Here is a 21,253-nt window from a genome sequence, read left to right on the forward strand (position 1 = left end):
TTTATATTCACCAGGTATGCATTAATTATTTTTTGTCTAAACAATTTTATGAGATGCTATATTGTGAATGGAGCTTTTATCACACAGAATTTGTTGGTAATAAAAAACACTCCAACTGCAAAGTTTCCTTGCATGTCTTTTGGTCTACATATAGCATCTTATAGAACACAGAAAAAAATCTGAGATCCAGATGAATGGGAATTTATAATTTCCAGAGGAAACTGCAAGCACTCCCTAAATGCTGCCACGGATGAAAGGAAAGTCAGCAAATAAGGTAATGAGAATCCTTAATCTTCCACTAGTTGTCAAACAGCTTTCAAATATTTTGTTCCAATTTTTCAAGGCCACCTACATTTGAATTGAAAATATTTTTTAATTGGAGAAAAAGTAACTTAACCACCTTCAAAAGTAAGATTTTTGCAGCATCTTGTCTAAGAGCATTTTTTAAAAATTAACTTACACAATGAAAATATTTTATTTCATCTTTCTAGATTTTAAATATTTCTAATTTTGCTTGATGTTCTAAAATTCCCCTTTAATTAACAAAATAAGGAAAATTCAAATATATCTAACATTAATAAAATAGTTTTGTAATTAAGTTGAGCACTTTGTAAATGCTACTGTTTAGCAATACTTTATTGCCAGATCGAGGGGTTGAGTCTCGATGGTCTTAGAAATTCTGCCTTTGAGTTAAATCTAGTCAAGCCAGGTATATTATTGGAACATATCGGAGAGGTTTACTGTGCATGTGGGCGTGCTATGTATTGACGAGGAAATTGCTCGATGCTGATACTGAATATTAAAATAGAAGTGTTACATTCCACAGCACCACAACCCGCCTTATTAAACAGAATAAAGAATACGATTTTAAAAAGATAATTACTTTTTAAACAGACAGTATTTTATTTGCCAACTTTCTAGGTTACCGTGATTTTTTGATCTTATTTCAGTTCAACAGTTTCAGGAATATAGTTAAACTTGTACAGGGAGATTATTAAATGTTACAAAAGTACTGATCGAGATTAGGGGACCTTTTGGAAAAAAACAGGCTTATCTTTCGATAGTGCACAGATAACTATGCTTTAAAGGTTCACAAAAATATTTTGGGTGTAGATTAATGTCTGTGCATTCCGGATGAATACTGGCCCCGAAAGCCGCCGAATGTGCCCGTAAATTATTCGTAAGAAACATTGTCCGCTCCACGAGTATCAAGCAGATCACATTGCTGCAGTGTCACTGGCGGCAGCGAGGCGGCGGTATGTGCTCTCTGGTGACTGGCATGCGCGGTGTTCCCCGAGGCTGACGGGAGTTGTAGTCCATTGTGCGGGAGCGGCCATATTGGCAGAGGGCGCGCTTGGTTGCCGAGAACTACAAACTCCAGAGTGCATCGCCGGCTCATTCAGAGGAGGGGGGTATGTGGTGGTCAGAGCAGTTATTGTAGCGAGCGCCCCTCCCCCATCCCGTGGGGTTAGTGAGCGGCCTCGGATTCGCGTATAAAATCATAAATAGGCACGGATGCCGGGAGTCTGCATTTTCGAACCGCGCGTTCTTTTGCACGGCGTCAGTTACAAAAAAAAATAAATCGGTGAAGAGGGAGGCAGCAGTTGCTGCGGCTAATGACGTCAGTTGCCCTTTGGCCCTGTTTTCATTATGGCCGTTTGCGTCGCCTAGAAGCCCCGGGATCTGCAGAGTGAGGAGAGGGAAAGGGAGAGAGAGACCAGGCCGCTCCTACTCAGCAAACTGCTGCAAGCTGCACCGCGTCTCCTTCGCAGCTTCCCAGCTCCATAGAAAGAGAGAAAGAGTCTGTGTGTGTGTGTGGGAACCGTCGCGGCGCGCTCTGGGTTTGTTTTTTTTCTGGCAAAAAAAAAACAAAAAAAAAGCAACAAAGGAGAGGAAAGAAAAAAAAATGAAAGACAAGCAGAAGAAGAAGAAGGACCGCACGTGGGCTGAGGCTGCCCGCATGGTAACTAAGAGCCGTTTGAGATTTTCATTCCCCCATTCAGAACAATCAGAAATGGGTTCATGACCCGATGGGGGGCGGGCGCTTGGCGCTGGCTCCTCTAACAATAATAATGTAGCAATCAAAACTCATCCAGCACATGTTTATCCTGTGTGTTTCACCCACTAACATACCCGTGTCTCCTCCTGTTAATGCTTTAAAAAAAAAATCCCCCCTTCTTAAAATGGGTTCAAGTTCTTTTTGGGAGGCAACTGCATTAATGTTTTTGCAGGTTTTTTTGTTTTACGTGCATTTCTACAAATATATGCATATACGCATTTTAGTACGCGCGATGACATGAACGTCAGTTATCCATGTTGTGTGCATTATTTTAAGCGGTTAGATATTTGTCTAGCAAAAGCTTATTTTGGGGGGAGAAAGAAAAGCTGTTCCCCATTATTTTTGTGACTTATGGTGACATTTAATGTTATGTATTATAGCCAGTGACTCATTTTTCTTTCAGTTTGTTTTGTAATCTCTAAGAAGTCCATAGCTGTGCAGACAGGAACTCCTCTTCATAAATGAATTATGCGCTGTGTAATGGAACTAGTTGTGTAATGTCCGAGACTGCTTAGTAACGTAGTCGTCACGGCATGCTTGAAAGTTGTGAGATTCGGTTAAGAAGCATTGTTACTGTCTGCATTCCTCTCCTCTTCCCCCATCACTTAATTGTGAGCTTAAGCTGCTTGTACAGCTAAAATTGATCAGTATTGTACACTGTTGGGTTAATCTTGTTGAAAATGCATTCGATATACTTAAATTTGGGCCATTGATGAACATAAAAACCCATGTCACAAGATTCATGTGTGGCGCATGTTTTATTTAAACCACGTTTTATAATCATGTCTAATATATTTGTCAGCAGTAATACTTATGAATAGAAATTCATGTACTGTATCAGACCATCTAAACAGTCACTTATATTGAGGACCATGTTGAATAACTTGGAGTTTATAGGCTTTAAATTAATTGTACATTTATAGGTATTAATAATGGTGATAGAATTTCCTATTAATGGAATGTTCTTGATGCTATACTTTTAACGAGCACAGTTGCTAAATCTTAAATGTGAATCATTTAAATGTGGAGTGGGTTACAGTCGGTGTACATTTTTTTTGGAAGAAATCCCATAAAGCTGTGTGTTTTCTAGAAAATGCTCTATAGTAACTAAGTAGTAATTTAATCTTTGGGGTTGAAATAGTTGTGTTAAAGCTTTTTATTTCCATTATCTTTGTATAGCATCGATGTCCAGGAACTGCTTTTCAATGTTGAGCCAACATTGGTGACCACTATGGACCCTATTTCATACTGCAACAAAGTTTCATTATATTTGCATTCAAACCTTCTTAGAGATTACTGCCTTATAAATCACTACCATACTACTTACAATCTAGTGAGTACCCTTGTAACTCATAGAAGGATGATTTGTCAATATATTTAATGCTTTGAAAGCAGATGCATTGATACTTTAGGAAACACCAGGAAAAGATTCCATAAGATGTCTTTTGAGAAAAATTAAATTGTTGACTTGCATGTATGATAGTGTCCATAATTATTTTCAGCATGGTGTGTGAATTGCCCTCCTCTCAATCTTAGCTGATCTAATGGAGAATCTGACAGTCCTTAAGATTGTGCACGAGACTAAAATGGAGCAACCTTGTGTCAAACTGAAATTCCGTATTTTAACTTGGTAAGCTACTTGGAAGCAACTGTGGTGGAGCTCTTCTGTTGTATCCTTGTTACATATCTCTAGTTGCCTTTTATCTTTTTCCTTCCTCCAGGGCGATTAGAAGGACAAAGCATCGGGCATACTTGAGAACAATCAAAAGTTTTCGATTTTTTTTCTTCTTTCTGTTGTCTGCAATGGAATCCCTTTCTTTTGAACATGCTAAAGACGGTTTTAGATTGGAATGGGTGTCCATTGGCCAATCACGATCTAACACATCTAACAAATAACCATTTGTTATTGGTAGCCAACACTAGTGTTCAATATGGTGACAGGCGTTGAGTTGACTGTAGAAGCATTTTCATTGTTTCATATATTTAAATAAAACTCTTCCAAAAGGTATTTATTTTAGTGAATTGTAGTGGTCTTGGAGTGTCACTGGGTTAGATCTGGAGTGGGCACAAATTATACAGCAACATCAGGAGGGGGACAGACACAGATGAAACTGAATATGAAAAAGTTATTACTCTAATTGCTCCTGTCTGCCATTAGCTTCACAAAATGTCATCTTACTGTCTGACTTACCACTGAGATGCATTGAATAGTTGCTGTATTTGCATGGTGGATAGAAATTAAACTTGCCACAGAAAGTTAAGTCTTGTCCATTTCAGCCTAAGTACCCTTTTAATGTGATGACTGCAAAATAAATTTTTGGGCACTGAAAATTAACGAATACAAGTGCAGAGTCTCATTCCTTCACGTTTTAATTGTTGGAGATTTAAATTTGTTTTTACTGTTTGTCTCTCCCCTCTCAATGCAATGTTTCTTTCCCTCTCTCTATTTCTCTTTCTGTACCTGATTTGATATTAATTTCACACTAATTTGCACCACCTTCTCCATTCTTATGGTGTTTATTTCACAATCCTTCAGTCTGATTGGTTAAGGCGATACACAGTTCATTTGGGTCCCACTTGCCCAGTTTCTCTTGTGCACTGTTGTCAACTTAACACACACACACTTTAAAAACCTAAATGCCAGGGTAAGTCTAATGATTGACAGATATTGTTAGAGGAATTGCTACAGAAAGTTCTGGCCCATTGTCTTCGGTTTTGATTTGCTGAATATCCTCAAATCCAAATGTCACTAGTCAAACTTGAAAAACGGTGTTTATCCTAATGTTGAAGATAAATGCAGGTGAGTGAGACTTTGGCCAAGCTAGTTCATTTTTCTGTGAAAACTTGTTGCTTCCTTCCAATCACAGCATGGGTTCCAGAGATTTTGGTCTCGCTACCATATCTGGAACATCATTCCAGCTACTAATCACTTTTTATATGAAGAAATGGTTCGGGATGACCTACCTGAACTTGCCTTATGCCTGTTTGTACCTACCTTCCCTTATCCTGCAGCCCTAATTTAAATTGAAATAGTGCTCTGTATTAACCTTTATTCCACTCAGGAGCTTCTGTACCTCTATGGCTCCTTTTTAATTTGCCTGGTTTCAAGGCTAGTGTTCAAGCTTTTCTAACGTTGCCTTACAATTCAGCCATCTGACATCAGGGGTTGGCTTTGTATCCCGCGCTGTGACACTACCAAGGCTTGGATGTCTCATGTATTTTATTCAAAACTAAATGGGGTTCTTGTGATACGGCCTGACCAGAGCTCTTTGTTGCTTCAGCATTAATGGCAGTTTTGAAATGTTTCAAGGAAATGTAGAAATTGACTACTGCCTTTTTGATCTCTGAAAGTCAACTTAAAAAGTACTTTTTGAAAAAAAAAGTTTGAAGTTATATTCTGGATTTCTGAAGACTTTCCCATTCAATACATTTTCTGTTTTAATTGTACTAATGTCTTTGCTGACTAACATAAGTATGTTTCAGAATTTGTCATTTTAGCTGATGCTTTTTGTGGGTTTGGTTACACAAAGAAAGTTAGAGCTGACAAATATTGCAGTTCAGTGTGTCTGGTGACTGTATCAGCATTACTCATATGCTATATGTTAGAAATGAGAGCTGTTTCTAGTAAGGTGAGCAGTGCTTGTGCTGAATTCCAGACTCTGCATTAACATGCACCAAATATCTTTGGAGCTGCATTAATTGTATGAAATAAATAGCTTTGTCTTAGAATTTCATAGCACCACTGCTTCAATTTTCATATTGATATGAAATCAAATTTTATATACCACCATTTTTTAAAGGGTTGCCTGAAGCTGCATTCTATAATTTTCCTGATAAAATAGTTCATATAGAAAATAATCCATGAAAATTGGCACTTAAATATTCCCTTTAACATTCCAAAAACCTTTATATAAAAAAAAAAGCTTTTCAGTAGTTAATTACTCTTGAGGCTGCAGTTACACGACACCCGTAGCTGTGAAGTGTAGTCAGAGACAAGAATTTTACTATGGGCTATACCCAACCGCAACTCCCATCTGCCTGTTGAGAGAGAGCAAATGAATGATTGTTTTGAGAATACAAACAATTAAAAATATTCCATACAAAGTTTATGAAGTACTCCAGAAGCCCACTTGAGTGCTTTTAAACCAGATGTGAGTTGTACCTGGTGTGAAATCTAATCTTGTATGAAACGTTCTCCCAGAGGTGTCTTTGTATTGGTTGGATTTAGTGTGCTCTAGTGTCAGATTGGGACCTCATAGCCTACACAGCCAGGCTCATGTTGGTGCACACCTGACACTGCAGCTTAACGTGAACCCCACAGCCACTAAAATAATTTAGAGTGTAGGCCTGTAGTAAATATTTGTTTCTGTTCCTACCTCCTGTAGCATTCAACATTTGCTGTGTGAGCATTTCAGTTTTGCCAATATAGTTTGGATCAAGGCAGAATGATGTGTATGTACTAGTTTCCTGAGTTTAATATGCTAAAACCAAGTTCCTTTGTGCTCAAATCGGTCATTTTTGTGCTTTATAATTCTGTTGGTAGAAGGGACCTGAATTTTGGCAATGTAAACTTGATCTGAACTACAGAAACTACTCGTCAGCGAGATGACTTGCTCCTAGATCTGTATTGATACTGTAAGAAGTCAATGTGACAGAAGTCCTGTTAGTGGCTAGTTGTATTCTTCCTGTCTTGCTACCTGCATGTATTTTTTTAATTCATTCATGGGATGTGGGCATCACTGGCCAGGCCAGCATTTATTGCCCATCCCTAATTGCCCTTAAGGTCAGTGGTGAGCTGCCTTCTTGAACGGCTGCAGTCCATGTGGGGTAGGTACACCCACCGTGTTGTTAGGAAGGGAGTTCCAGGATTTTGACCCAGCGACAGTGAAGGAACGGCGATTATAATTCCAAGTCAGGATGGTGTGTGACTTGGAGGGGAACTTGCAGGTGGCAGTGTTCCCATGCATTTGCTGCCCTTGTCCTTCTAGTTGGTAGAGGTCACAGGTTTGAAAGGTGCTGTCTAAGGAGCTTTGGTGCGTTGTTGCAGTGCATCTTGTAGATGGTACACACTGCTGCCACTGTATATGGGTGGTGGAGGGAGTGAATGTTTGTAGATGGGGTGCCAATCAAGCGGGCTGCTTTGTCCTGGATGGTGTCGAGCTTCTTGAGTGTTGTTGGAGCTGCAGCCATCCAGGCAAGTGGAGAGTATTCCATCACGCTCCTGACTTGTGCCTTGCAGATGGTGGACAGGTTTTGGGGAGTCAGGAGGTGACTTGCTCGCCGCAGGATTCCCAGCCTCTGACCTGCTCTTGTAGCCACGGTATTTATATGGCTACTGCAGTTTAGTTTCAGGTCAATGGTAGTCCCTAGGATGTTGATAGTGGGGGATTCAGCGATGGTATTGCCATTGAATGTCAAGGGGAGACGGTGAGATTCTCTCTTGTTGGAGATGGTCATTGCCTGGCACTTTGGTGGTAAGTAACATTCGCGCCACACATCAGCCCAAGCCTGGATATTGTCCAAGTCTTGCTGCATTTCTACACGGACTGCTTCAGTATCTGAGGAGTCGCGAATGGTGCTGAACATTGTGCAATCATCAGCGAACATCCCCACTTCTGACCTTATGATTGAAGGAAGGTCATTGATGAAGCAGCTGAAAATGGTTGGGCCTAGGACACTACCCTGAGGAACTCCTGCAGTGATGTCCTGGAGCTCAGAAGATTGACCTCCAACAACCACAATCATCATCCTTTGCGCTAGGCATGACTCCAACCAGCAGAGGGTTTTCCCATTGATTCCCATTGACCTCAGTTTTGCTAGGGCTCCTTGATGCCATACTCGGTCAAATGCTGCCTTGATGTCAAGGGCAGTCACTTTCACCTCACCTCTTGATTTCAGCTCTTTTGTCCATGTTTGAACCAAGGCTGTAATGGGGTTAGGAGCTGAGTAGCCCTGGCGGAACCCAAACTGAGCGTCACCGATCAGGTTATTGCTAAGCAAGTGCCGCTTAATGGCACTGTCGATGACCCCTTCCATCACTTTACTGATGATTGAGAGTAGGCTGATGGGGCAGTAATTGGCTGGGTTGGACTTGTCCTGCTTTTTGTGTACTTGACATACCTGGGAAATTTTCCACATTGCAGAGTAGATGCCAGTGTTGTAGATGTATTGGCACAGGTTGGCTCGGGGCGCGGCAAGTTCTGGAGCGCAGGTCTTTAGCAGTATTGCCGGAATATTGTCAGGGCCAGTAGCCTTTACAGTATCCAGTGCCTTCAGTCGTTTCTTGATATCACGCGGAGTGAATCGAATTGGCTGAAGTCTGGCATCTGTGATGCTGGGGACTTCAGGAGGAGGCCGAGATGGATCATCAACTCGGTACTTCTGGCTGAAGTTTGTTGTAAATGCTTCAGCCTTATCTTTTGTACTGATGTGCTGGGGCCCCCATCATTGAGGATGGGGATATTTGAGGAGCCACCTACTCCAGTTGTGTAATTGTCCACCACCATTCACGACTGGATGTGGCAGGACTGCAGAGCTTAGATCTGATCTGTTGGGTATGGGATTGCTTACTCTGTCTATCGCATGCTGCTTGTGTAGTTTGGCACGCAGGTAGTCCTATGTTGTAGCTTCACCAGGTTGACACCTCATTTTGAGGTATGCCTGGAGCTGTTCCTGGCATGCCCTCCTGCACTCTTCATTGAACCAGGGTTGGTCTCCTGGCTTGATGGTAATGGTAAAGTGGGGGATATGCTGGGCCATGAGGTTACAGATTGTGGTTGAGTACAATCCTGCTGCTTCTGATGGCCCACAGTGCCTCATGGATGCCCAATTTTGCATTGCTAGATTTGTTTGAAATCTATCCCGTTTAGCATGGTGGTAGTGCCACACAGCACTGAGGGTTTCCTCAATGTGAAGGCGGGACTTCGTCTCCACAAGGACTGTGCGGTGGTCACTCCTACCACTACTGTCATGGACAGATGCATATGCGGCAGGCAGATCGGCGAGAACGAGGTCAAGTATGTTTTCCTCTCTGGTTGGTTCCCTCACCACCTGCTGCATACCCAGCCTAGCAGAATATGTCCTTTAGGACTCGGTCAGTAGTGGTGCTGCCAAGCCACTCTTGTTGATGGACATTGAAGTCCCCCACCCAGAGTACATTCTGTGCCCTTGCTGCACTCAGTGCTTCCTCCAAGTGCTGTTCAACATAGAGGAGTATTGATTCATCAGCTGAGGGAGGGCGGTAGGTGGTAATAAGCAGGAGGTTTCCTTGTCCACGTTTGACATGATGCCATTAGAGTTCATGGGGTCCAGAGTCGATGTTGAGGACTCCAGGGCAACTCCCTCCCTACTGTATACCACTGTGCCATCACCTCTGCTGGGTCTGTCCTGCCAGTGGGACAGGGATGACGACCGCAGTGTCTGGGCCATTGTCTCAGGTATGATTCCGTGAGTATGACTATGTCAGGCTGTTGTTTGACTTGTCTGTGGGACAGCTCTCCCAACTTTGGCACAAACCCCCAGATGTTAGTAAGGAGGACTTTGCAGGGTCGACAGAGCTGGGTTTGCCATTGTCGTTTCCAGTGCCTAGGTCGATGCCGGGTGGTCCGTCCTGTTTCATTCCTTTTTATTGACTTCGTAGTGGTTAGGTACAACTGAGTGGCTTGCTAGGCCATTTCAGAGGGCATGTAAGAGTCAATCACATTGCTGTGGGTCTGGAGTCACATGTAGGCCAGACCAGGTAAGGACAGCAGATTTCCTTCCCTAAAGGACATTAGTGAACCAGGTGGGTTTTTACAACAATCGACAATGGTTTCATGGCCATCCTTAGACTAGCTTTTTAAATAGCTTTTAAAATTACAGATTTATTAATTGAATTCAAATTCCACCTTCTGCTGTGGTGGGATTTGAACCCATGTGCCCAGAGCAATACCCTGGGTCTCTGGGTTACTAGTCCAGTGACAATACCACTATGCCATCGCCTCCCCTTTGGCACACTTACAGTTTGTAGGTGTCACAATTATGTTGCACTTAGTTGATAATGCCCATATTTTAAAAACTCATTCTCTTCCTCCTCCATGGGTATTACCATGAAATATCAGTTAATATGTAAATTTTATCAATTGATCATGTCTTTTATTTTAATATTTCATTACTTTGGCTGATTCCATCATTCTTGAGCTGTAGCTGTCTCTCTCTTGAAACAGTGTATTGCTGTTATATCTGAGCAATATATTGTTGGATTATTTATTGTATCGATTTATATGTGCTTTATAACATTGCAGCTAAAGACCAGTGCAGAAAAGTTTGTTATTGGCGGGGGGTGGGGTGTTGGTGGAGTTTTTAAGTAGGAAGTAGGTGGGTATGGTTTTTCTATGTCTAAATTTGGGGCTTAATGTGCCATGAGACGAACCATAGGTGCTGTCTGTAGATGTGTATTTGTCAGCTTATTGTAAGTGATTTTTTTCTGGAAGTCGAGTTTTACAGTATTACGGATTTGACTTGTGAATTTTGAGAAGGGCAATAAATGAATTGTAGTCACTCTCTTACTATTCCAATGTATAATTTTGATGATTTTTTATAACTAAGACTCAATAGTGTAAATTCCCTGCTGAGTAATGTGTGTTCTGAAACAGAAAGCTAGAAAGTATACCTCCCCTCTCCCTGCAAAACCCCCCCCCCCCCAGCAATATCTTGGTACTGTACCTACATTTTACTGCTGGATTTATTTTTTACGAACACGAATGTTCCTTTGCTTACAAGTCAGAAATTTGCTGTAATGAAAAAAAGAGGGGAGGTGAATGGTTTATATCTCCAAAGAGCAAAAAAAGGGACTGGATTTGTAAGATGTCAAACAAAGTTCAATATTTTGATTGTTTTTCGAGCAACGATATTTTCTTTATGAGCAGCAGGTGGATGAAGAAATATAATTATATAAAAGATCTTTGCTAACATTTTACTGTCCAGACTATTTGGGAAGTAGCTTTTTATAGGGAAGAACTAGGAATAAAATCTTGAAGAAAATAAGGAATTCATTTACATCTTCAAATATCTTTGCAAAGATACTTAAATGGAACGTTTGGCACATTTTAAATTCAGAACCTCCCTTCAAACTTGAATAATGGCATCCTTCCAAATGTTGCTGTTGTGTAGATTAGAGATTATTGCCTTGGAGTTCTGTGTAAACATAAAATCAATTACCGTAGACGTTTAGAACACTTCACAAAATAAGTTTCTGTGCTAAAATTTATAATTCTGTTTCATTTGTCATATGTAACCTGCTATGAATGGCCCCTTGAAAATCACAGAAGAATTTTTCATTCTATTTGTCACAAGCAACAAAATAGGAAATCTGATATGTATAGCAGGACATTTTTCAATATGCAAAATTTGGGTGTCATTTGTGCAAATTTGTCATACTTTTTATTGAGTTTAAAAAAACCATGTGGCGTGAGCTCTAATTGTACAAAGGAGCTACTGAAGAATTAGCTTCAAATTAATTTAAAGGTGCAAGAATTGCACCATATGACCTTAACATCTAGCCCCATTTTTGCATTAGAATAATAAACTAAGCAGTACATGGTATAATTCTCCAGCCCTTCTAAGATAGTATATCCTCTGACTTGTAGGAAACAATGCCAGAGAAAAAAAAATTGTGATAAGTGATTGGTGTACATAAGTGTTATCCTTAGCTGAATTGAATACATTTTCATGAAACGTTTGAAGTTTCAGATTTTTTTTAACATCTGAAGTAACAAATCTGGGCATTTTACTTTGCACAAACAATGTAACTGGAACCATATGCAATTGTGAATTTTTTTTTTGTAATCAAGCACTGAATCTGTTACTGAAACGGTCTGGAATATGATGAATACTTCACTACCCTCTTCCTGGCTTCCTTCCAACAAACTACATTTTCAAATAAATTTGGCAGTTTGTGACCTTTTTAAACATTTATTTTCTGATTTGTGTATTTTGTAATTAACTACTGGTGTTGCAACACCCAAAAACAGAAAATGTAGAAAAATGTTGAAGATTAATTTTTTTTTTGGCAGTGACTCATGGGTCAGGCATGCTTTGAGCAGTCAGTATACAGATTAATAGAGATTCGCTGAGCCACATGCCTCACTGCAGACTGACTGTCCTGTTGGCAACATTTGGTGCTGAGATTGTGAGTTAAAATGTTTTCTCCATTTTTAAAAAAATCTAATTTTCTAAGTTTGTTCTTTGAAAGGAGAAAAAAAGTGATGCTTCTTTCAAGCAAAGCAAATGAAACTCATTTTATGTGTTTGCTTAAGTTACACCCTGAGAATTTTAATTTTCAGCTATGCAGGACAAATTAAACTGCTGTTCTTAAAGCACGACGTTGGGTTAAATTTGCAGTGGAGGCATAATGAAATATCGTCTGATGCTTCTTTACAATGGTGCTAATGAAATGCAGACTGTCTACTTGTGTAACTGAATATTGCAAACCAGGACTAACCCTTCCAACCTGTTTTAAAATTGGATTCTTAATAATCCAATCCATTTGATCTGTCTTACTGTGCACGTTGTTTGGTGCTACATATTGTCTCTGTCTTGTTCATCCAGGTGGGTGACGTGTGTGCATATATATTTTCCCCTATTCCTGTGGGGAAGCACCTCACTTGTATTTGGGGCCTCCCCTGACTGCACAACTCGTATCACAAACACCCTGTACTTTCCATTAAATGCGACTTATGACCGCATCCAGTCAGGGTTATTTATGTTGTGATGTTGCTGAGACTGGATATTTTGCAGTAACAGTCTTGTAGCCCTGATGTAAATGTATGTTCTGAAATAATATATAGTTTATTCACTGCATCAGGATGCAACGTCAGTGAACATCTTTGTATTTGTAGGGGTTGTGGGGAGGGGTGATAAACTTTTATAAAAAAAAAGAGAAATGCTGGATATACATAGGTGCATCTGAAAGAGAAAGGATGGATTAACCTTTAAGTGGAGACCTTTGATCAGAACCCAAATATTGGTTGTTAAGCATTTATATTGCAGAAATGAGGGTATGAAACCCACAAGATTCTGCTTGAGTAACTTTGTCATTTTCACAGCTATGCCAAGAGCTGTCAAATCCACAGTTTTTTTTTCCCTGACAATTTTGCTACTAACATCCAGAAGTTGATGGGCGGCGCAGTGGTTAGCACCGCAGTCTCACAGCTCCAGCGACCCGGGTTCAGTTCTGGGTTACTGCCTGTGTCTGCGTGGGTTTTCGCCGGGTGCTCTGGTTTCCTCCCACCACCAAAGACTTGCAGGTTGATAGGTAAATTGGCCATTATAAATTGCCCCTAGTATAGGTAGGTGGTAGGGGAATATAGGGACAGGTGGGGATATGGTAGGAATATGGGATTAGTGGAGGATTAGTATAAATGGGTAGTTGATGGTCGGCACAGACTCGGTGGGCTGAAGGGCCTGTTTCAGTGCTGTATCTCTGGGGGGGGGAAAAAAAAAATAAAAATAAAGTCTTGGTCAATAATATTGACTGCTTTTATAAGGGAAACTGACTATCAGTTAAGCTCTACTTTCTCCCCCACCCTGTATTTGTTCTGCATGTCTCCAATTACTGTGATCTAGATACAGTCAGGCTAAACAAAAGGCACATAGAATTTAATTAAGTTTGTTCAATATTACTGCTGTTAGAATGATTTATAGTGCTTGTGAATTGTTAGACCAGGTGCTGTTAGCACTATTTCCTGTAACACAGCCTTGTGTTCTGATGCAAAATAATGGCAAGTTGCTAAACATTTTGGTGTTGAGTATTTACCTTATCAAAAGTTGAGATGTAAGTTTTAGAATAGCAAGACTGTTGGCATTTTTGAAGTCAGCATGCTAAAGCTGTAGTAATAAAGGTATCTGCTTTTGGAAAGTTCTAATTTTATTTTTTGAAATACCTTCTAAACTTGTGTTTTGAGCCCTGATCTATACTTAAACATCTGCAGAAGCTGCATGAAGATACATTATTGAAATTTTTACTTATCTAAATGAGACTTTGGTTTTCTTGATGGCTTCAAGTGTTGTTCCACCATACAGTATAGTACTGTGCCATACAGATTAGGAAGCTTCCAGGTGTAAATCATAGTATTTCAGGGATGCATAAATTAGGTTGGGATGACAATCCTGAAATTACTGTGGGCTTCAGCATCCCTGGGCTAGGAAGGGGAAATTTAGCCAAGGATTACTAGCTTGTGACCACAGCTGTAAAGTTGGATTACATGATGGTTAGGATTACGCAAATTTATCAGGCGTGCTCACAAAACAGTCTAGTACCATTCACTACTTTGGCTTGTAGGTGAAAAATGGTTATTTGGGCAAAGTACCAGAGCATTGCCACTGCCTGTCCTACTGGAGACTACATTTTGCACATGTTGCTGTTATCATGAGGGGAGAAATGAAAGTGTATTCCTGTGTATCTGTGTTGGTGAATTTATCTCCAATCAAAGGACAGGTGATGAACTCTATGTTGGAGACCTGTTTTAAATTTTAAAAGCTGGCTTTGTTTTAACTATATAATGACTGAAGAGATGATTTTAGTGCACTATGCATTTTGATGTACAATGAATTCTCTTCTGTCTTCAGCTTTCAGAAAATATCAAAGGGTTTTCCTAAAAAAAAAACTATATTTTAATAAACAGTAATGTGACCATAGTCTGCAAACTGACAGTAATTGCTTAAAGTCCTTTGGATTAAAGAAACTACATGTATATTGCTGCACATGATCTTTTCTTTTCAACCTTTTTTGTGCTGTCAGGTAATGGTTGACTTGGATTTCAGTACATATCTGTCCACAGGTGTTGGAAAATTACTCCGATGCTCCAATGACCCCCAAACAGATCCTGCACGTTATAGAGACTGAAGGACTCAAAGAAATGAGGTCAGTTGTGGTGAATGGTTTTGCTAGGAGAATGTTGATGGTTTTTTTTCCAAGTATAAATGCTAAGTTGGAATGCAGGGATGAGTCCTATTTAACCTAGTCTCCCCTTGTAACCTACAGTAATACATGGAAATCTTTTGAGGAGCATTGTTTCATTTTAGAGATGAATCCCAAAAATAACTTGAAAAGTTTTTTGTTTTCCTCTCATGCTGTCACTAGTCAATTGGCACTGTATCTTAAATCACTGATGTCCCAAGTGTGTTTTGACATTTCCTCCATTGAAATAGTAGATTAAATAACTGGGACTTATTAAAGGCCCCAAGGTGGGTACATCATCAAAGAGAACAAGATGCTGATCAGTAATAGGTTGGTTGTAAGTCTTTTTTTTTTTATTTTAAAAAAAGATGGGTTTCGATTAGGCCTTTGAAAGAGGGAGGGGAGAAAGAAAGCATTTAGCGAAGGTGATGGTGAGCAAGGTTAAAAGGCTGCAGAACTGCTGACAGCACAAAGGAAGGGGAGGAGACTAGAGGTGGAAGACAATGGTGCACGGACTGTGACACAAGGCTGGAGAGCGTCACAAGTAGAATGGAACAAGGTCATTGAGAGATTTGTAGATGAGAATTTAATATACAATGCAATGATCCTGTGCAGGTCATTTCGGACAAGGATAATGAGTGAGTGGAACTCAGTGTGGGAAAGGATGCATATGTCCAGGGTTTTGGATGAGAAGGAGTTTATGCAACGTATAACAAGGAGGGTGTTGGCAATGTCAAGCCTAAAGCTACATCCAGTGACCAGATCAATAAGTAATAAAAACCCATCCATGGCTTAGCTTAAATGTCAGTCTTGCTTGAAATTTGAATCCCAGCTATTGGAATGAGAGTTCAGCATTCTCTGTAACTGGAGCTGCTGGTCTGTCGACTCCAATTGATTTCGAAGACTTGCTTATTCATTTGGCAGAAAGAAGACTTGAAATCTTTTTTTTCATCCAATCTTTGATTTTGTTCTAAGGAGGTAATCAAAACACAGTTAATATTCAGTCTTCTATCTCATTTCTGCCTTTTGCCTCACTTGGGTGGCCAGTTATGTACTGATGCCCTATATGTGTAGCCAATTACAGCCTGACTCGCTTCCATTTTAGCAGGCAATTGTGCTTTATTTGTGCATTGATGGGAAGGAAAAAGGAACAAGAAACAAATACATGCATTGGTATAGGGCCTAAAAGATGTCTCTGACCTGTCAAAATGGTTCATGTGTGGTTAGTTACTGAAGTGCAATGACATTTGTTGTGTAGACAAACGAGGTAGATGGACAATCTTTCTGCCCAAAGCCTTCAGTTTATGGTGGTTGCCAAATTCTGTTTTATTAAGTGGGATTCTGGAACTCCTTACTGGTTTTTTGAGGATTGTAGAGCTCTGTGCATGAAAATCACAAATCAGTGTTGGTCTTGGTGGTTAATGTGTTATTGGAGTTTTAAGTTTCATGTTCTGCAAATTCATCTTTACAGTTAACGAAAATTTTAATCTCCATATAATTTTCAATGAGCCTCTTGCACTCATGAGCTCAGTATCTCTACCTAAACATTTTTTGGTTTCTGTCTTAATGCTACAGATTTTAATCAGATTAAATCAAAGAAATAGAACAAAATGTTTTAAAATTGATTAATGTAAGAATTTTTTTTTTAAATGATTAGTCTTGGGCTTCTGAATTAAACAGGGGTATTAGTGCCTTTTACATTTAAATTCTAACTTAATTTCACATTATATTCAGTAAATTATTAATAGATTAGTGTCCCTGTTTTTCTATGGTATGTTTTATTCCAGGAATAAAAATTGTATGGCAACTAATTGTTTTTTTTCTTTTTTCATGTCCATGTTTTATGATGCAATGGCTGCAGAAGGTAAGCACTAATTAAGCCAAACATATACAGATAGACACAGTTTTGTGTAAATTATTGTCAAATTACAAGGGTAAAATTTTGTGTAGAACATTATGGTAATTTGCAAATTCTTTGCAGTGATAGGAATGCTTTGGTGGCAAATGATGTATGCCCAATAGCAACTGCAACTTTCTATACATAGTAATTTGTGATGCTTCCTTAAACCATCACATTCCTAATGTAATACAATGCATTCCATTATCATGTTAGCTTTTTGTGCTGACATCCTCACAAAAGCAAATACTCCTCCTTATTCTTGGAAAAAAACCTCTTCAGAGGCATGTCAATGTACACATATTAGGTACATTGATTTCATTCATGTGGGTTTCTTTAATTGGTCTAAACATTCGATTACTTGGTCCCAGAATACGTGTGTGCAGGGAGAGAGGGAATGGGTTACTGCCGGGAAGATCATGCAGGAAACCTGAGTGCCAGTCGCTCCAACCGGTATTCAGTTCTGTATACTGAGGAAAGTGATGGTTCGTCTGGGGAGTGCAGCCAGAGTCAGGGTCATGGCATCCCAGCTGGCTCAGCTGTATAAGAGGGCACACAAGACTGGAAGAGCAATAGTGATATGTGGTTTGATGGGGTATAGACTGGTGCTTCTGTGCCGCAGATGTGAATCCAGGATGGTGTGAAACCTCCCTGGTGACGGGGTCAAGGATGTTGTTGGCTGCAGAGCACCCTGAGGGGAGGGTGAACAGCTAACAGTCATGGTCCGCATTGGTACCTATGACATAGATAGGAAGAGGGATGTGGTCTTGCAGGCAGAGTTTAGGAAGCGAGGTAAGAAATTAGTAAGCGGGATCTCAAAAATAGTAATCTCTGGATTATTCTTGATACCACGTGCAAGTGAGGATAGAACAGATGCATGTGTGGCTGGAAAGATGGTGCACGAGGGAGGCTTTTAGGCTCCCAAGACACTGGGACCACTGGGAGAAGATGAGACCTGTGCAGGCTGGATGGATTGCACCTGAACAGAGCTGGGACAAATTTCCTTGCCGGGCAATTTGCTAGTGCTATTGGGGAGGGTTTAAACTAACTTGGCAGGGAAGTGGGAACTAGGAGATATTACGAGAGAAGCACCTAGGTGTACAGAGAATTGAGAGAGACAGATTGCACTAGAGCAGGAAATAGTCAGCTATTAGGTGGGGTCAGAGTAAGAGGGTAAGTAAAGCCTGAATTAGGGTTACTATGCATGTATGTGTGTGGAGTGTGGTAAACAGGGTTGGTGAGCTGCATGTGCAGATAGCCATGTGGAAGCTTGATGTGGCAAGAATGGAGACCTGGCTCAAAGAAGGGCAGGACTGGGTACTAAATATTCCTAGATACCAAGGTGTTCAGCAAAGTTAGAAAAGGAGGAGGGGTGACAGTTTTGATTTAAGGCGAACTTTGTAGTGCTGGAGCGAGATTATGTCCCAGAGGTGCAAGGACAGAATCTGTTTGGCTGGAGCTGAGGAACAAAAAAAGGTGCAACCAGCGAGAAAGGTGTAGAGGAGCAAATTTGCCAGGAAATTAGAGGTGCAAGAATTAGTGGTTATGATGGGGCTCTTTACACTACTACTATCCTAGTCAATATTGGATAAAGGGCAGAGGGGGTCAAGAGTTCCTAGAATGTGTCCAGGAGAATTTTCTACAGTATATTTCCAGTCCAATGAGAAAGGAGGCACTGCTAGACCTGGTTCTTGGGAATGAGGTGGGCCGAGTGGATCAAGTGTCAGTAGGGGAACATTTAGGGGACAGCGACCATTGTATCATACATTTTAGGTTAGCAATGGGAAAGGACAAAGAACAATCCAGTGTAAGAATAATGAACTGGAGGAAAGCCAACTTCAATGGAGTAATAACAGATCTGACCTAGATAAATTGGAATCAAAGGTTGGCAGCAAAATGGTAACTGAATAATGGGCAGCCTTCAAAGGAGAGTGAGTTCGTGTGCAGTCAGGATATTTTCCAACAAAGGGGAAAAGTAGTGAAAACAAGTCCAGAGTTCCCTGGATGACGATAGAGATTAAGATGAAGACGAAAAAGTGTGCTTTTGACAGATATCGGATGGTAACACGACTGAGAACCAGGCATAATATAGAATGTTCAGTGGTGCAGGGGTGGGGAATGAAAAAGCAAATAAGAAAAGCGAAAAGAGAGTATGAAAAGAGACTGGCTGCTAATATAAATGGGAATCTACAAGTCTTCTATGGGCACATTAATAGTAAAAGAGTGGTGAAAGGAGGAGTGGGACCGAAAAAGGGATTTACACTTTGAGGTAGGGGGCATGGCTGAAGTATTAAATGAATACTTTGCATCTGTATTTACCAAGGAAGAAGATGCTGTGCAGGTCATGGTGAAAGAGGAGGTCATTCAGACATTTGAAGGGCTTAAAATTGATGAGGTATTGGATAGGCTAGCTGTACTTAAAGTTGATCAGGCACCAGGACCAGATGAGGTGCATCCAAGGATACTGAAGGAAGTGAGAGTGGGAATTATGGAGGCTCTGGCCATAATTTTCCAGTCCTGCTTCAACTCGGGTGATGCCAGAGGACTGGAGAATTGCAAGTGTTGCACCCTCGTTCAGAAAAGGGTGTAAATATAAGCCCAGTGACTACAGGCCAGACAGTTTATTTTTATTAGTTCATGGGATGTGGGCATTGGCTAGGACAGCATTTATTGCTCATCCCTAACTTCCCTTGAGAAGGTGGTGGTGAGCCGCCAAATTGAACCACTGCAATTCATGTGGGGTAGGTACGCCAATAGTGCTGTCAGAGTTCCAGGATTTTGACAACAGTGAAGGAATGGTGATATAGTTCCAAGGCAGGATAGTGTGTGACTTGGAGGGGAACTTGCAGGTGGTGGTGTTCCCATGCATCTGCTGCCCTTGGCCTTCTAGTTGGTAGAGGTTGTGGGTTTGGAAGGTGCTGTCGAAGGAGCCTTGATGCGTTGCTGTAGGGCATTTTGTAGATGGTACGCACTGTGCGTTGGTTGTGGTGGGAGTGAATGTTTGTGGATGGGGTGTCAATCAAGCTGGCTGCTTTGTCCTGGATGGTGTCGAGCTTCTGCAGTGTTGGAGCTGCACCAATCCAGGCAAGTGGAGAGTATTCCATCACACTCCTGACTTGTGCCTTTCAAATTTGCTTTGGGGAGTCAGGAGGTGAGTTACTCTCCACAGGATTCCTAGCCTCTGATCTGTTCTTGTAGCCATGGTGTTTATATGGCTTTTCCAGTTCAGTTTGTGGTCAATAGTAACCCCCCGGATGTTGATGGTGGGGGATTCAGCAATGAATGTTGAATGTCAAGGGGAGATGGTTAGATGCTCTCTTGTTGGAGATGGTCATTGTCTGGCACTTAAGTGGCAAGTAACATTCGCACCACATCAACCCAAGCCTGGATATTGTCCAGGTCTTGCTGCATTTCTGCACGGACTGCTTCGATATCTGAGGAGTCGCGAATGGTGCTGAACATCCCCACTTCTGACCTTACGATTGAAGCAAGGTCATTGATGAAGCAGCTGAAGATGGTTGGGCCTACGATACTACCCTAAGGAACTCCTGCAGTGATGGCCTACAGCTGAGATGATTGACCTCCAACAACCACAACTGTCTTCCTTTGCGCTCGGTATGATTCCAACCAGCGGAGAGTTTTCCCCGATTCCCATTGATTCCAGTTTTGCTAGGGCTCCTTGATGCCATACTCGGTCAAGTTCTGCCTTGACATCAAGGGTAGTCACTTTCACCTCACCTCTTGAGTTCAGCTCCTTTGTCCATGTTTGAACCAAGGCTGTAGAGCTGAGTGGTTCTGGCGGAACCGCAACCAGGCGTTGTTGAGCAGGTTATTGCTAAGCAGGTGCCGCTTGATGGCACTGTTGATGACACCTTCCATCACTTTGCTGATGATTGAGAGTAGGCTGATGGGGCGGTAATTGGCCGGGTTGGACGTGTCCTGCTTTTTGTGTACAAGACATACCTGGGCAATTTTCCACTTTGCCGGGTAGATGCCAGTGTTGTAGCTGTACTGGAACGGCTTTGCTTGGGGCGTGGCAGGTTCTGGAGCAGAAGTCTTCAGTACTATTGCCGGAATGTTGTGTGGGCCTAAAGCCTTTGCAGTATCCAGTGCCCTCAGTCGTTTCTTAATATCACGTGGAGTGAATTGGACTGGCTGAAGACTGGTATGTGATACTGGGGACTTCAGGAGGAGGCCAAGATGGATCATTCACTTGGCACTTCTGGCTGAAGATGGTTGCAAATGCTTCAGCATTAACTTTCACACTGATGTGCTGAGCTCCCCCATCATTAAGGATGGGCATATTTGTGGAGCCACCTCCTCCAGTTAATTGTTTAATTGTACACCGCCATACACAATT

At 41.1% G+C, this 21,253-nt stretch overlaps 1 protein-coding gene across 4 annotated transcripts in view; it reads left to right on the forward strand.

Annotated features, from left to right (window-relative positions):
- Nucleotides 1-1,472: 1,472 nt before the first annotated feature.
- Nucleotides 1,473-21,253, forward strand: part of asxl1 (ASXL transcriptional regulator 1) — a 109,912-nt gene continuing 90,131 nt past the window's right edge. For 3 of the 4 annotated variants that reach the window (XM_068048364.1, XM_068048365.1, XM_068048366.1), the window contains exon 1: nt 1,473-1,963. Coding sequence is in view for 2 of the 4 variants with exons in the window: in XM_068048366.1 (XP_067904467.1) it covers nt 1,907-1,963 (57 nt within the window). In the remaining 2 variants the exon portion in view is untranslated. Of the gene's footprint in view, nt 1,964-14,877; nt 14,961-15,971; nt 15,975-21,253 lie in introns of all 4 variants that reach the window. The other variant, XM_068048367.1, reaches the window with a different exon arrangement.

Source organism: Heterodontus francisci, chromosome 16, assembly GCF_036365525.1.
Source record: "Heterodontus francisci isolate sHetFra1 chromosome 16, sHetFra1.hap1, whole genome shotgun sequence".
NCBI lineage: Eukaryota > Metazoa > Chordata > Chondrichthyes > Heterodontiformes > Heterodontidae > Heterodontus > Heterodontus francisci.